Source organism: Alexandromys fortis, unplaced genomic scaffold (genome assembly GCF_014885135.2).
Source record: "Alexandromys fortis isolate MF-2015 unplaced genomic scaffold, M_Fortis_MF-2015_v1.1 scaffold_74, whole genome shotgun sequence".
In the NCBI taxonomy this organism is placed as follows: Eukaryota; Metazoa; Chordata; class Mammalia; order Rodentia; family Cricetidae; genus Alexandromys; species Alexandromys fortis.
Window position 1 is genome coordinate 176,780 of NW_026068008.1, and position 14,514 is coordinate 191,293.

Below are 14,514 nucleotides of genomic sequence, written 5' to 3' on the forward strand. Positions count from 1 at the left end.
CTCTCAGCTCTCTCTCTCTCTCTCTCTCTCTCTCTCTCTCTCTCTCTCTCTCTCTCTGTCACAGCTCTCTCTCTATGTCACAGGACTCTCCCCTTCTTCTGGCTCTTACATTCTCTATTCCCCGTCTTCCCTGAGCTAGGAGCTGGGGTGAGTATAGATGTTCCATCGCTGGCCTGCACCTACAGTCAATTTCTCTTAGCACTTGGAACAGTCATGAGTCTCTGTATTAATCATAAAATGTACAATTTTTATAGTAAACAGAGAGAGGCTATAATAAAATTCTCTGACACAGGCATTCTGAAACCATGGAGTTGTGTGCATAGAGAAAACCGTTTCAGTCCTGCTCAGTGGGGAAGTAGGAAGAACGTTTGGTCATACTTCCCAGTGGAGCTAGTGTGCAGACAACCCAAAATTATGTTCCAGTTATTTGGGACATGCTACCTCTTCCTAGAGGGCAATGTTGAAATAACCTATTTAATTCATGCCTTCTAAATACCAGGAATCTTGTATCAAATTCTGTGTTTTGTTTAAGGAGATTCTATAAGCCTAGGGTTTGATTAAAATCCTTCACCATTTTTTCTTTTTAAAACTTTAATGTTGTTATTATAAATGTGTTTTACTTTGAAATTTTCTTTGTTAGTAGATATATAACCTAATAATAGTTCTTTCCCTTCAGAACTCTGGACAAATATGTTTTATTAATAATTATTTATTATTATTATTATTACAGGTATTGCTAACAGACGAAAGGAATTCCCATACAGGATACCATTAGATTTGGTCCCCAAAACCAGTGTTAAAAGGATTTTAAGTGTAAAAGGTAAATTTTATTGGCCAGAGATGAGGCTCAGTTGGTAGGGTGGATGCCTGGTGTGTATGAAGTCCTGGTGTGGTGGTACTCACCTATAATCCCTGCCCTGGGAAGGGGGAGAGGGAGAGAAGGAGGGCAGTCAGAAACTGAAGTCCAGCATAGTAAGGCGTAGGCCAGTCTGAGCAACTCAGAACCAAATCTCTCTTGGATTTTGAGACTATTTCTCTGTGTAGCCCTGGTTGTCTTGGAAGTCACTCTGTAGACCAGACTGGCTTTGAATTCACAGAGATCTACCTGCCTCCACCTCCCAAGTCCTGGGATTAAAGGCATGTGCCACCTCTGTCTGATTATAAATCTCATTTTTATTTTTTATAACTGGGTGCTTCAAACCAAAATCAAATATATTCGTGATTATTCTTTATTTTTCTTCATCTACACCTAAAATTGGCTTTTGATAGAACCTTGTCTTCCACTGTCCTCGACTTCAAACACTTGATTATTTTCCAACTCTTCACCCGCATTAGTTGGCAGCTCTTCTCCTCTGATTGGGGAGGAGGGTGGTTCTATCCCAGTGACTTCTCTAGTTAGTTCAACACCTAACTTCCCACAGTCTCAGCAGCCAGTCCTGCCCCCATTGAAGACTTTGTGAACTACAAATAGCCCGGGGCACCAGCTCTCCTTCCAAGTATCAGTCCTAGGGTTGCTTGGCCCATTTGTACAGCTATAACGAGATATCAGACTCTGCGTAATAAAGGACAGGTTCTTCGTCCTTACATTCTGGAGCTTGTCCAAGATCAAAGTAATGAAATGCTGCTCCCTGAGTTTCCAGCCATTGTCCTGTCATGACATCCTCACACGGCTAAGGGTAGAAGGGCAAAATGTCAAAGGTGAGGTGAAGGACTCCTGCCCACTCCAGAAAGGCCCCACCTTCCAACACCCTCACCTCTGTGCATTGGGTTTCAGCAGATGGAGGGACAGGGATCCTCTGCCTTCCAGGGTGTGCACACTGAGGAATCTTTGCTGGATTTCCCCTGGGCGTCTCTCTCTACAGTGCGGTCACTTGTCACCGACACCACAGAGCATCCTAGCTACATTTCCTCTCAGATCAAACGCTGGAATCCCAGGACATCGGCATTAGACAGGGCCTTTCTGACCATGTGCAGTCCTGATGTTAGTTAGATACATAAGAAACTCATCTGCTCACGTTTGCACAGCGTTGCTCTGGATCCAGAAGTCTGCGCCTTTCCTCTTCAGGTTCTTTGCCCTCCTTCACTTGAGGATCAGGCAGGATGGTTTGCGATGTCTGCACCTGACTGTGCACCATGTGCTTTCTATATTACTCTGCCTACCACCAAAGCCCTTGTTCCCAATCAAATCCGGCCTTCTCCCGCCATTTCCAGGATAAACTGGGAAGAAGGGAGACCGTGGTCATTGCCTCTTCAGAGCACACTATTGGAAGCTGGTAAAGAGTGCTTGTGTCTACTTGGGTCTATTTGTGTTTCAGGACTGCTTATAGGGGAGTTCCTGTCCACAGTTTTGAGTAAGGAAGGCATCGACATCTTGACCCACCTGCCTAGGGGGAGCGCGGAGGCAGAGATCATGAGTGTTGTCCCCGTATTCTATGTCTTCCATTACCTGGAAGCGGGAAGCCACTGGAACATGTTCTATCCTGATTCCTTAGCTAGGAAACAGAGCCTGCAGAAAAAAATGAGAGAAGGTAAAAAAAAATTGTTTTATATGTCATCTTAGAGATTTAAAGCAAATATTTTATTTCCTGAAATATTTAAATTACTATGAATCATACATATATATATATATAAGATTAATTGTAAAAGAATTTTAGCAACAACAACAAAAAAGTCATGTGATAAACTCTTTCTGAGGCATTCTGGCTTAATTCACCAAATGCCTGGCCGGGAAGCAGGACCCCTGCCTTCCAGAATCCTCCAAGGATTGCTCCCTTCCTCTTTGAATGGGAGCAGAACGTTCACTTTGATCCCCAACTCGAGTATGAGACTTCCTATGAGAAACTGGGAATACTGGCCACAGAGCCCACAATAGCCGCTCACACTCAGGAGGGCTCAGCCCCTGGACTGACCCAGCACTCCTGTAAGTGACGCGCTGTGTTCTTTTTTCTGGTCCTCCTTAGGGCTGGTGAGCATCTCGTCCTACAGAAACAGGGACTATTCTTACAGCATGTGGAAGGGGGGAAGTGCCAGTACCTGGTGAGTAACGGACTTCTCTCATGTTCCCATACAGTAGCTGCTTCATTCATTAAGAATAACAGCCAGGGGATTGCGGAGATGGCCCCGTGGGTAAAGGCACTACCTGAATTCTATCACCAAGACCCAGGTGTTATAAGGCGAGAACTGACTTCACAGTTTCTCCTTTTGTCATGCTGCGCACACCCATTAATAAGAATGACTTCCATAGTGACGTCCCTTCCCATTGCTCTGACTGACGCCCCTCCACACACCTCATTTTTTCCTTACAGCCCAGATCTGACCTAGTTAACTGGTGTGGTTGCTCCTTCAAATAGAGCCTGGATTTTGTTCCCCAAGTTCAGCATCCTGGAGCAAGCCAGCCCTCTCTCTTTTCATCCTTCTGACTTGAGACTTTGTTCCCCTGAGTTTACACTCGGTGTGGAAGCTGGAGGGGCCTCACCACTCCAAGCCATTTAGATGCTTCTCAGCTCATCCAGAGTGAGAACCGCCGTTTGCTCAATTCTCCCTTGCTCATCCATCTTGTTTTATGCTCCACGCAAGCCCTTTCTCAAACACACAAGACCAGACATAACTTCCCTCTGGGGGGTCTCTGCACTGACCCTCCCTGTCTGCAATGCTCCTCCCTAGGCAAGATCAGAGGTCTTATTTCCCTCAGGGACTTAAGATTCCTTCTTAATGAGGTCTCTATTGTCTCCTTCTATATAAACCACTGCACCCAGCGCTGAGTCCTGCCCTGATTGGCTCCTTTCCTCCTTCCCATTTTTTACGGACTTTCTCGCTTACTTCCCTTATCTGGATCTGTATGTGGCTGGCTCCACGTGTTCCCAGGACCTTGTATCTTCAATAAGAATTTATTCACTGAGGGGTAGCTTCTGTGATGGTCATCTCTAAGGAAAGACAGTCTAGATGAAGCAAACATTTACACAGCAGTGTTCTCAAAGCATGTCCTCCTACTTTGACTAGATGCCTAATTTTATTTATTTTTCCCCCTTTGGAAGACACTTAATTTTAACATATACAAAAAATCAGATAGCTGGTCATGGTGGTGCAGACGTATAGTCCCAGCACCTGGGAGGAAGAGGTTGAAGGAGCAGAAGTTCAAACCAGGGTTGCATTACAAGGTGATGCCCCCAAAGAGTGAAGATAAAACAAGACTTCAGTGTGCCAAGAACCTCATAGTGTCTTTTGCATAAGATGCCCTTCCTGAGTTCTGCAATAATTCAGTGCTTTTTGACAGATTATTTCTATGTAGCCTGGCTGGTCTGAAACCTATTATTCAGAGCTGGCCTGGATTGCATCCATTCTCCGGCTCTGTCCCCATAGTGCTGGAGTTGTGGGCATGTGCCACCATGCCCAGCAAGTTACAATCACTGAGTTTTAGATGTTCCCAGATTTCAGCCTTGGCCTCTTATTTCTTGTGATCTCTCTTGCACAATCTTATCTTTGCCTGTGACCTCCACACTTCTATGTAGACGGATCAATGTCCGGAGACCTAACTTCTCTCCTGGCCACAGCACTGCATTTCCAGGTGTCTGGACGTGAAGAACTCTAAATACAACTCATTCCAACGCCATTGCTCTTTCTCAAACATGCTTCCCTGTCCCCTCACTGAATGCCCGTCCTCCACGAGTTCAGAATCATCAGCTGGTTTTTCAGCCTCTCCCTTTGGCTTTTAGTTCTTTGCCCAGCCTCAGTTCACAGGGCATTCATAGCAAGATTGTGCCTCGATCACCACAAGATCACCAAAAGATATTAAATAAGAAAGCCCCAAGGACATGAAGATACGAGTCCTGATGACCGAATGTGATGGGATTGGTAGGTAGACTGGGAGCGTCTAGACTTCCATTAACTATTTGGAAGCATGTGTTAGCATGCATACTAGCTAACAATGCAGCCTTCACAGACGAACTGTTTGCATTTGTTGCCTGGAAGCTGGAAGCCGCAGATGCCTGTCGGAAGATGGAAGGGGACACAGAGGAGATTTTCTTTTATTAGCTGCTCTTCTGTGCTTTGGGACTTTTGAAAACTTTTTGCTCTTGAAATTTTTTCATTTAAAATACATTTTAAAAATACAAGTTAAAACAAAATTTTAAGATGAGGAGACAGGAGAATCTTAAGGACATCAGAGGGCTCCAAGAGTGGGTTCTCTACGAGGTCACGACTCCTGTCCTCACTGTTAGTGTGGGGTACATGCTGGTGGGCTGGTCTTTCTGGCTAAATAGGTGACATCCTAAATCTTCCTGGTCAGATGGCAGATGCTGAGTCCATGGCGGAGCTTAACAGAAGGGAGAGAAACAGCTCAGACCCAGGAGGCTCGGCCACATGCTTTTCCACTTTATTATCTCACTTCTAGCGATCAGTGTTGACGCAAAGCTGTTTGCCTCCCTCTGTGGCTTTAACTCAACTTGTCATCTGTTTTGTTCTGGTTTTTCTCACCAGCATCAACGTTTTGAGAGCTAGCTAGCAGTGCCATAATCACTCGGGTGCTGCTCACATTTACTGACTGAAAGTCTTGCAGATTTTCAAATGTCCTCTCTTGTCGCCATGTAAAAGGATGGCTTACTCTAGGACTCTGTGTCTTTGACTCTAATTTCTTTTAAAGAAGAAAAGCACACAAAGACACACTATGTAACTAGGAAGACGGGGAGACTGTGTTCTAAAGTCTGTGTGATTGTGTTGCAAAGGTTAACAGCGTTCACTTTGAGAGTCCTTGGGCAAGTGGCCAAGTATGTGAAACAGGACCAAAACTCAATCTGTAATTCTCTGCTGTGGCTGGTTGAGAAGCGTCAGCTGGAAAATGGATCTTTCCAGGAAAATTCAGAATACATGCCCATAAAGTTACAGGTAAGGCAATCAAATGTGTAAATTAGCATTGGTTTTATTTACAGACTCCCATTTTATTCCCATCCTATTATGGGGCCTAAAAGAAAGAAGAAAAATATATAATTGTCCTAGTTTCATTGTGATAAAATATCCCAGCAAAAGCAAATTCTGGGAGGTGATCAGCTCAGGGTTGTCATGGCAGCAGACACTGAAGAGGGTGAATGCCCGCATGCTGGTGCTCAGCTCACCGTAGCCCAGGGGATGATGCCGCCCTCTCACCTCGACTTAGCACAATCAAGATAATTACACACAAAGATGCCCACAGGCCAACCTGATCTAGACAGCCTTCATCTGCTCCTTTCCTGATGACTGTAGATGGTGTCAGGTTGACAATAAACGTACAAGTCAGACAGAAGGATCTTCAAGAGTGTAATCCTTGTAGTGAAAGGCAAACTCAGTTTCATTGGCAGCAGGGGACCAAGTCTAGATTGGAGGAACTGAAAAACCAAATTCCTGTGTGACTCCCGGGAGACGGAGGAGGGCCAGAGACGTGTCTGGATCTTTCTTCAGAGTTAATTTATTTCTCCTTTTCACACAAACTGTTTGTCTTTATGATATAAAACCTGTTTTAAAATGTGTGCACACGTGTGTGTGTGTGCACATGTATGTGAGTGTGTATTCTAAATCTTGCTGTTATGAGCATTGCTGCAGTGAATGCAGAAGTGCAAATGTGTCTTTGAGGTCCGAATTCCTTCATCCTGGATATAGACCCTGGAGTAGAACTGGTATCTCGGTACTTCCATTTTTAATTTTTGGGAGACTCTGCACTGTGTCTCGCAGCGACTGTGCTAATTTCCCAGCGATGGTGCACATTTGCCTCTTGTCCTTCTGTCGTCTCTGTGGTAACTGTGTGAGACAGTGTCTCCCTGTGGTTATGTCTGAATTGCTCTGATGGCGAGCAACACTGAACACTTTTATTATAACTATTATGCCTGGAAATTTAAATTCTGGAGTTGAGAGGAGGGAAGAAATGGGAAGAGAGAGGGGAGAAAGGAGGAGAGAGATTAAAGTCCATTCAAAGAGAATTAGACTGTGCGTGGGGAGGTAGATCAGCTCCACTGGAGACCCTGTGAGCCTGGCACTGGGTTACCCCTGTCCTAAGAGGTGCCTCCTAGCGGACATGGTCCGTTAAGAGGCTCTTGAAGAGGGTGAACTTGAACGTGGTAATGAATCATGAGGTAAAGCTGGCAGGTGAGGATGGGGAGACGCTCCAAGGGAGGCACCAGCAAAACCTCAGGGCTGTCGGGAAACCGCGAGCATCCAGCTGGAGTGCACGGTGTGGACACATGGAGGTGGCTCCAAGAGAGACTCGGACCAGATCATCTCACTTTGAAAATGTCATTTGCGCTGTCTGTTCTAGGGCACTTTGCCTGCTGAAGCCCAGGAGAACGCTTTGTATCTCACAGCCTTTTCTGTGATAGGAATTAGAAAGGCTATGGACATTTGCCCCCTGATGGTAAGAAGCACTTCTCTTGGCCACACTTGGGAGGGTGCACTGGGGAGGGGAGAGAACTGCGGGGTGGGGGCTCACTGTCAGAGTCTGCTTCATTTCAGATGTTTCTTTCACTGCTTTACACGGACTTGAAAGTAACCTTGGGAGCCGGAGAGATGGCTCAGAGGTTAAGAGCACTGATTGCTCTTCCAGAGGTTCTGAGCATGGTGGCTCACAACCATCTGTAATGAGATCTGGTGCCCTCTTCTGGCCTGCAGGCATACACGCAGACAGAACACAGAAAACAAACAAAAAAAAATTAAATCTTTAAAAAAAAAAAAAACAATTCTAACTGACGTCTATTTTGAGACCATAACTGCTAAGCTACACGAAACAAGACTAACCACTCTAACTGTAAATATGCTGGGGCTGGAGAGATGACTCAATAGTTAGGAGCACACACTGCTCTTGTGAGGAGCCAGGTTCAGTTCCCAACACCAGCTTATAGTCATCTTAACTCCAATTCCAAGGGGCCTAACACAAAAATAAAATTAAAAATATATATATAAACAAAAAAGAAAGTAACCTTAAGACCAGAATCAAAGGGTTTCATAACTGTGACAGAGTCTCTGGCACCTAGTCCCACCTGTAGATTCACCAAGAGGTGACAGAGTTGACTTTAAAGGTACGGTGACTTCCACTGCTCAACGTCACCGTTGCTAAATCATAGAGCCGGGATAGTACCTGGGACTATGACGGGAGAATGAGTTAATATGTCTTGCTCCCCTTGCCTTTTAAATTTAAAAATTTATTTTTGTGCATATATGTGTGTGCCTGCTTGTCTGTATGTCCACCTTAGAGGCCAGAAGAGGGCGTCAGGTCCCTGGAACTGGAGTTACACCTGACTGTGAGCCACCTGATGTGAATGCTAACAGCTAGTGTTTTCAACCTGCTTAGCCATCTCTCCAGTCCCTAGCTTTCCACTCTTAGCTCCTCTATTATGTGTGCATTGCTGTTGCCTTCAGCGTTGTAGAGACTCCCCAGAATACAATCACACTTTTACTTCTTTGGGTCTTATTATTTTGTTTGCTTGGAAGCTAAGGAAGTAAAGAGAAGGCACACCTATTTAAAATAACATAGAGGCTTCACGGTATGGAAGGAGGTGGATAGCTCAGTCAGTTAAGTGCTTACCACTGAAGGATCTGAGCTCGGATTCCCCACATGAAGATAACAAGCTAGCTGTGACATGACCACACCTTCAATCCTGGGAAGGCAGAGATGGGAGGATCCCTGAGAGTTGCTGGGCAGCCAGTTTTGACTACTAGGAAGCCCCAGGTTCAGTGGGAGTCCATGTCACAGAAACCACGGAGGTAAAAGAAGCTTCCAAAGGTTAACACAGACAACAAAAGGCTGAAGTCAGAGCTCTGCTCCGAGGTGAAGCAGTCCTGTCTGCAACACCAAAGTCAACTGATTGGTCCTGTAAATCAGGTTACAGAACTGAGCTGGGATTTCAGCTTCCAAAGAGAATTTGTAGAACGGGAGCCACAAAAGCTTTCTTCTGTTCGGGTCGTTCATAAGCATTGGTGCGCACATTTAAGAGAAATAATCAACACGAACAGGTCCCAGCGGTCTGGGTGCTGATTGACAGTCTTGCCCACAGGAGGCTCAGGTCGGAAGTGAGATGAGCCAGGCAGAATGCTAGCCGTCCCTCCCTGGCTTGTCATTCGTCGCGGCTCTCTGGCAACCTCGGCACATGGCAGGGACTCTTCCTAGAGCTCCAGCCACTCCAGTCCTTTTGCTGCTGTGGTTCTGTTCTGTTCTGTTTTGCTATGACCCTTTGGAACACGTGACTGTCTCAGCTATGCTGACACAGGATGAAAACCCTGTCTACACCATCACTTCTCCTCAGGGGTTGGTCCAGTGATGGAGTCAGAAACTCAAGAGACAAACTTCTCGAGGCAAACAGGAACTCGGTGGCAGAAAGCATAGCTCTATTTGTACAACCACGTGGTTTCTTCTGAGCTAGACTCCACCCCTTCTCTGTAAAGGATTTGCTTTGTTGATCTATACACAGGTCTACAGGGTCTTCATACCCCCAAGACACACACGCATGCACACGCACACACACAGTAATTTCCCCGCAATCTCAGTACATCTCTCATCAGTTTACCGGCTGATGTTGAAGAAAGAAAGTTAATTGTCTTCTGCTCTTCTTCCCAGAAAATCGACACAGCACTAACTAAAGCTGACTCCTTCCTGCTTGCAAAGGCCCTTACATCCAAGAGCACCTTCACACTGGCCATCGTGGCCTATGCGCTTTCCCTCGGAGACAAAACCCACCCGCAATTTCGTTCAATCGTCTCAGCCCTGAAAAGGGAAGCTTCGGTTAAAGGTAGGACTCATCCCACACTGCTGCTCAGTGTTATGGTGCTGACTCAACACCGAGAGTCTGCATCCTGGGCATCAGGCTTTCTGCCCCCGCCCACCCAATAGTAGGTTTCTCCATCGACACAGTAAGCAGCTCAAGCCAAACTGAAAAACCTGTTTATTTGAACAAAGCACATCCAGGGTAAGTTTTCCAGTCCCAGAAATGGAAGATGGAGGAGCCGGGCCCACAAACAAAAGCAGGGAGATTTTCTAGGTTGTTGATGAGGGGTAATGATGTTTGTACCCAAGTATGGTCAAAGTTGAGCTCTTAGGGACTTGGGCAGCTGGCAACTTCAGGGGAGGAAGCTGCAGTAGCCACCAAGAATGTAGAACTGGGCTTTTGGTGCCTTTCCTTGGTTGAGAGACTCTCTGAGCATGTGGGGTTTGGAGGAATAGAGAGACAGAGGCAGAGGGGGGAGGGAGAGAAAAAGAGGGGAACGGGGCTTGGTCCAGTCAGTTAGTCCTGAGTCCCAGCTTTTCTGTCTGCGACTCCACTATCAGCCTGTCTGTGCTCTCCGGCATCTATCAGTCAGGTTGTCTGTGCTCTCCGGCATCTGTCAGTCACTCCTGCATCTGTCAGCCGTCTGTCTGTGCTCTCCAACGTCTGTCAACCATCTGTCTGTGCTCTCCGGCGTTTGTCAGCCGCCTGTGCTCTCTGGTGTCTGTCAGCCGTCTGTGCTCTCCGGCATCTGTCAGCCGTCTGTGCTCTCTGGCATCTGTCAGCCGCCTGTGCTCTCTGGTGTCTGTCAGCCGTCTGTGCTCTCCGGCATCTGTCAGCCGTCTGTGCTCTCCGGCATCTGTCAGCCGCCTGTGCTCTCCAGCATCTGTCAGTCAGCTGTCTGTGCTCTCTCTCTGGCATCTGTCAGCCGGCTGTGCTCTCCGGCGTTTGTCAGCCGGCTGTGCTCTCCAGCATCTGTCAGTCAGCTGTCTGTGCTCTCTCTCTGGCGTCTGTTAGCCAGCTGTGCTCTCCGGCGAGTGTGTCTTCCTACAATGGAGACAAGGGCACTGTATCATGGGATCTCATTTTCTCTTAGCTACATTGATGAAGTCTGAATAAAAAAAAAGGAAAAGGAAAGAAAAGACACGACTGCTCTTGGGTATGGTGGAGGGGAAACTTTACTGAAGACATCAGGGAGAGCATGGCCTGAAGCAGGGACATCTAGGAGGGTCCAGAGTGGACAGGACCATACTGAGCTGGGCCATGTGGAGTGGGGAGGGGAAGGGAGCAAGGGGAACCAAGTGTAGTAGGCAGGAGGCCAAGGGTACAAAATGGAAGGGTAACCAAAAGGTCTTGATTCTGTCCTCTGGGGGAAGGGCAGCCCGAGGTTCTTCCTCATAGCTCAGGGTGGAGGGTGGGGTATACCAGTCCTACACTGAGGGATGCTGGGAGAATCTGGTGACCTGGTCTGCTTTGACATGTGAAATAGACACCTCAGCCACTTGTCCCAGGTTTGAAACTTACCAAAGTTCTGACAAAGACAACTTGTAGAGGTAAGAAGGCCGTCGTACACCTGCAAGGATTACGTCAAGTTCCTTCTTTTGCTTCTACTAATGAACGTAATGTTGCCCTCAGGTGATCCACCCATATACCGTTTCTGGAAAGACACTCACCAAAGTGCAGATAGCCCGGGACCCAACAGTGGCACAGCAGGTATGGTGGAAACCACAGCCTATGCTTTGCTTACCTGCCTGAACCTCAAGGAGACATACTATGTCAACCCAATCATCAAGTGGCTGTCGGAAGAGCAGAGGTATGGAGGCGGCTTTTATTCCACCCAGGTAATGTGTGTCAGCTTCATCTGTGCTTGCTTCCCACCTCACAGTTTCCACACTCGTTCTGGCCTCCTTGACCATAGGTACAGAGCCATCCTAGAGGTGATCTGTCCTGGTGACTTCATTATTCAGAAGCGGACATGAGCCTACAGGGGTTTATTCAAGGAGCCAAGTCAGCACCCATGTTTCCTGGCTTTATGCCCAGGGTGTTTCTTTCACTGTCTTTAAAGACCATGGAAGGCTGATAGGTTACCAGCAATCACATCACATCCTGTTTGATAAGTAGTGGTTACCATGGAAGCAAAGATACTACTGATTCCTCTCCTGCATGATGTTTAGCTGCCTTTCAGTCATGCCTGATGTTGTTACCATTGTTATACAGTTGGATAAAACACATTCATGTATTGCATAGCAATGTTTTGGTCAATAACAGACCATAAATATAACCGTGATTCATAAAATTGTAGTAGAACTAAAAACTTCCTATTGCTTACTACTAGATTTGTGGCTATCATAATGATGCATATAACACAATACATGCCTATGCGGATGAGAGCAAACCTGTTGCACTGCCAGTCATAAAAAATGAATAATTAGTAATTATACTTTATAATATATAGACATTTATGACTCTATAGTTTATAATTAATAGAAATGTATAACTCACCTTTCTCAAGAATGGAAAGATCAAGATTGAGGGGTCATAATTTGGCAAGGACATCTTTGCTGTGTCCTCCCATGAAGGACAAAGAGAAAGAGAAAGTTGGGAGAGAAGAAAGGAGAAAGGGGAAGAGGGAGGGGAGAGAAGAGGGCCAATTCATTCTTTTATAAAGATAATGACAATAATCTACTTGTGAGGATGACACTCATGACCTTCATATCTCCCATGAGATCCTACCCCACCCCACATTGCCACATTGGACGTTAAGTTTCCAGTCCGTGAACTGAAGGACAGCAAGGAAGACGTGGATCCCTGTACACTCCATGAATCTTATATTGTAGTGGGGGAGAAACAATCAAGTAACTATAAATAAAAAGATTATGAAATGAAAGCTATCAAGGGCAGGAGATGAACATTAAAACTCTCACGAAGGGATAGTTTGCGACCTCACTGTGGGGATGTTTAAACTGAGACTAAAGAGTGAGAGAGATAATCCTAAAACTTCAGAGGCGGTTTTCAGAGTGACCCGCTGGGGATGTATGCAAAGTATATGTAGAGAGCCCAGACCTGAGACTGTGCTTTCTTCCAGTCCCCGATGAAAACAATGTCTTTCCTAGGGAGACATGATCGGCCTTACCCCTCCACAACTCAGTCAGCTGCGATTTCACCTGCAGACAGTGCTGCCTGTCTGGAGCGGGAGAGGCTCAGTTTGTAAACTGAGCGCGTATAAATAAACTAAATGCGCTTTCGTGCCTTGCTGACTGTTGACAGGATACCGTTAACGCCATCGAGGGCCTGACAGAATATTCACTCCTGGCTAAACAGCTTCATTTGAATATGGATATCAACGTCTCCTACAAGCACAAAGGGGAGTTCTACCATTATAAGGTGACAGAGAAGAATTTCCTTGGGCGGCCAGTGGAGGTAAATGGAATATTTTGCAGTCAGATGGGGGAATTTAAGTCGTCTCTCGCATCCTTGCTGTACGTGTGCTTTTATTCACTATGCAAACATGCACTGAGTGAAGTTCAGCTCCCTTGCTCCAGTTTTATGCCCAGAGAATGGCTCGGCCCACAGCAGGCAGACCTTCCTATATAAATTAACATAATTAAGATACTGCTCTACAGACATGCTCATGGGCCAACCCAATGCAGAAAGTCCCTCCTTGAGACACTCTGCCTGGATGGTGCTAATTGTGTCGAGCTGACAATGAAAAGGAACCGTCATAGCCTACTTCATGTGGGCAGCATGACTTCTCTCCTGAGATGTGATGTGAAGGGCCTTTGCCATCTTAAAATAACAGACCCCGCCATGAGTTAAAATAACAGACCCCGCCGTGAGTGCTGCTTCCACGTGAAGCCTGGGTTGATGCCAGCCAGCTTGGAATTCCCTGCCACAGCTTCTCCTAGAAGGTGCCCTGTGAAGCAATGTGTGAGGTTGATGACTAAGCATGGACACTCTAGTTTAAATGCAACTGTATCTGGTCTTCATGGCCGCTGCTAAGCGTGGTACTCGGAGAGAAAGAGGAACAGATGAGGTACAGCATTTCCCAGATTTGTTCACCATAAAAACTCAAACACTCATTCCCTAAGTGACTGCGCCACATCCTGTGGGGACAATAAAGGAAATGACCTATTTCCCTCCATTTACTAAGATTCAAAGTATAGATTAACGAACTCGAAGGTGCACTAAGCCCCCTTTGCACGGGTATGCTAGGCAAAGAGAACAGGATGCTGCAAGTGTGGAGGGAAGGGAAGCTAGCTGAGTCATCAGTCTTGATCAAAATCATCTCTTCAATAATGTCCCCAAACTCTCCAGAGAGGACGGCTGCTTAGCTGAATCGGCTAAGCAGAGTAGGAAGGAGAACAACAAAGAAGGATGTGTAGCAGGATTAAGTGGAGTGGCCAGAGACTTAGGGGAGCGTTCTAGAGGCCGGGAGTGAGGAACCTGGATTTAAATTAGCACAGGCCAGCGAGAAATGGGAAGATGAACCATCAAGAGTGGAGGAGAGGGAAAAGGGGGAAGTGGTAGAGGATCAAAGACATTTTGTGGCCACTTCAGAGCCTTGCATTGGTGTTTATAAAGCAGTCCACAGCTGGGCAGTGGTGGTGCATGCCTTTAATCCTAGAGGCAGGGGGATCTCTGTGTTAGAGGCCAGCCTGGTCTACAGATTGAGTTCCAGGACACCCAGGGCTACACAGAAAAACACTGTCTTGAAAAACAATAAGAAAAAAAAAGAAAGGGAGGGAGGGAGGGGAGAGAGAGAGAGAGAGAGAGAGAGAGAGAGAGAGAGAGAGAGAGA

At 46.4% G+C, this 14,514-nt stretch overlaps 1 protein-coding gene across 1 annotated transcript in view; it reads left to right on the plus strand.

Moving 5' to 3' along the window:
• LOC126513419 (complement C5) overlaps nt 1-14,514 on the plus strand; it is a 114,010-nt gene that overhangs the window by 81,255 nt on the left and 18,241 nt on the right. Inside the window, exons 23-30 of the mRNA XM_050161782.1 lie at nt 731-820; nt 2,316-2,528; nt 2,961-3,036; nt 5,721-5,880; nt 7,280-7,375; nt 9,572-9,743; nt 11,352-11,557; nt 12,984-13,136. Coding sequence (XP_050017739.1) covers nt 731-820; nt 2,316-2,528; nt 2,961-3,036; nt 5,721-5,880; nt 7,280-7,375; nt 9,572-9,743; nt 11,352-11,557; nt 12,984-13,136 — 1,166 coding nt within the window. The remainder of the gene's footprint in view (nt 1-730; nt 821-2,315; nt 2,529-2,960; nt 3,037-5,720; nt 5,881-7,279; nt 7,376-9,571; nt 9,744-11,351; nt 11,558-12,983; nt 13,137-14,514) is intronic.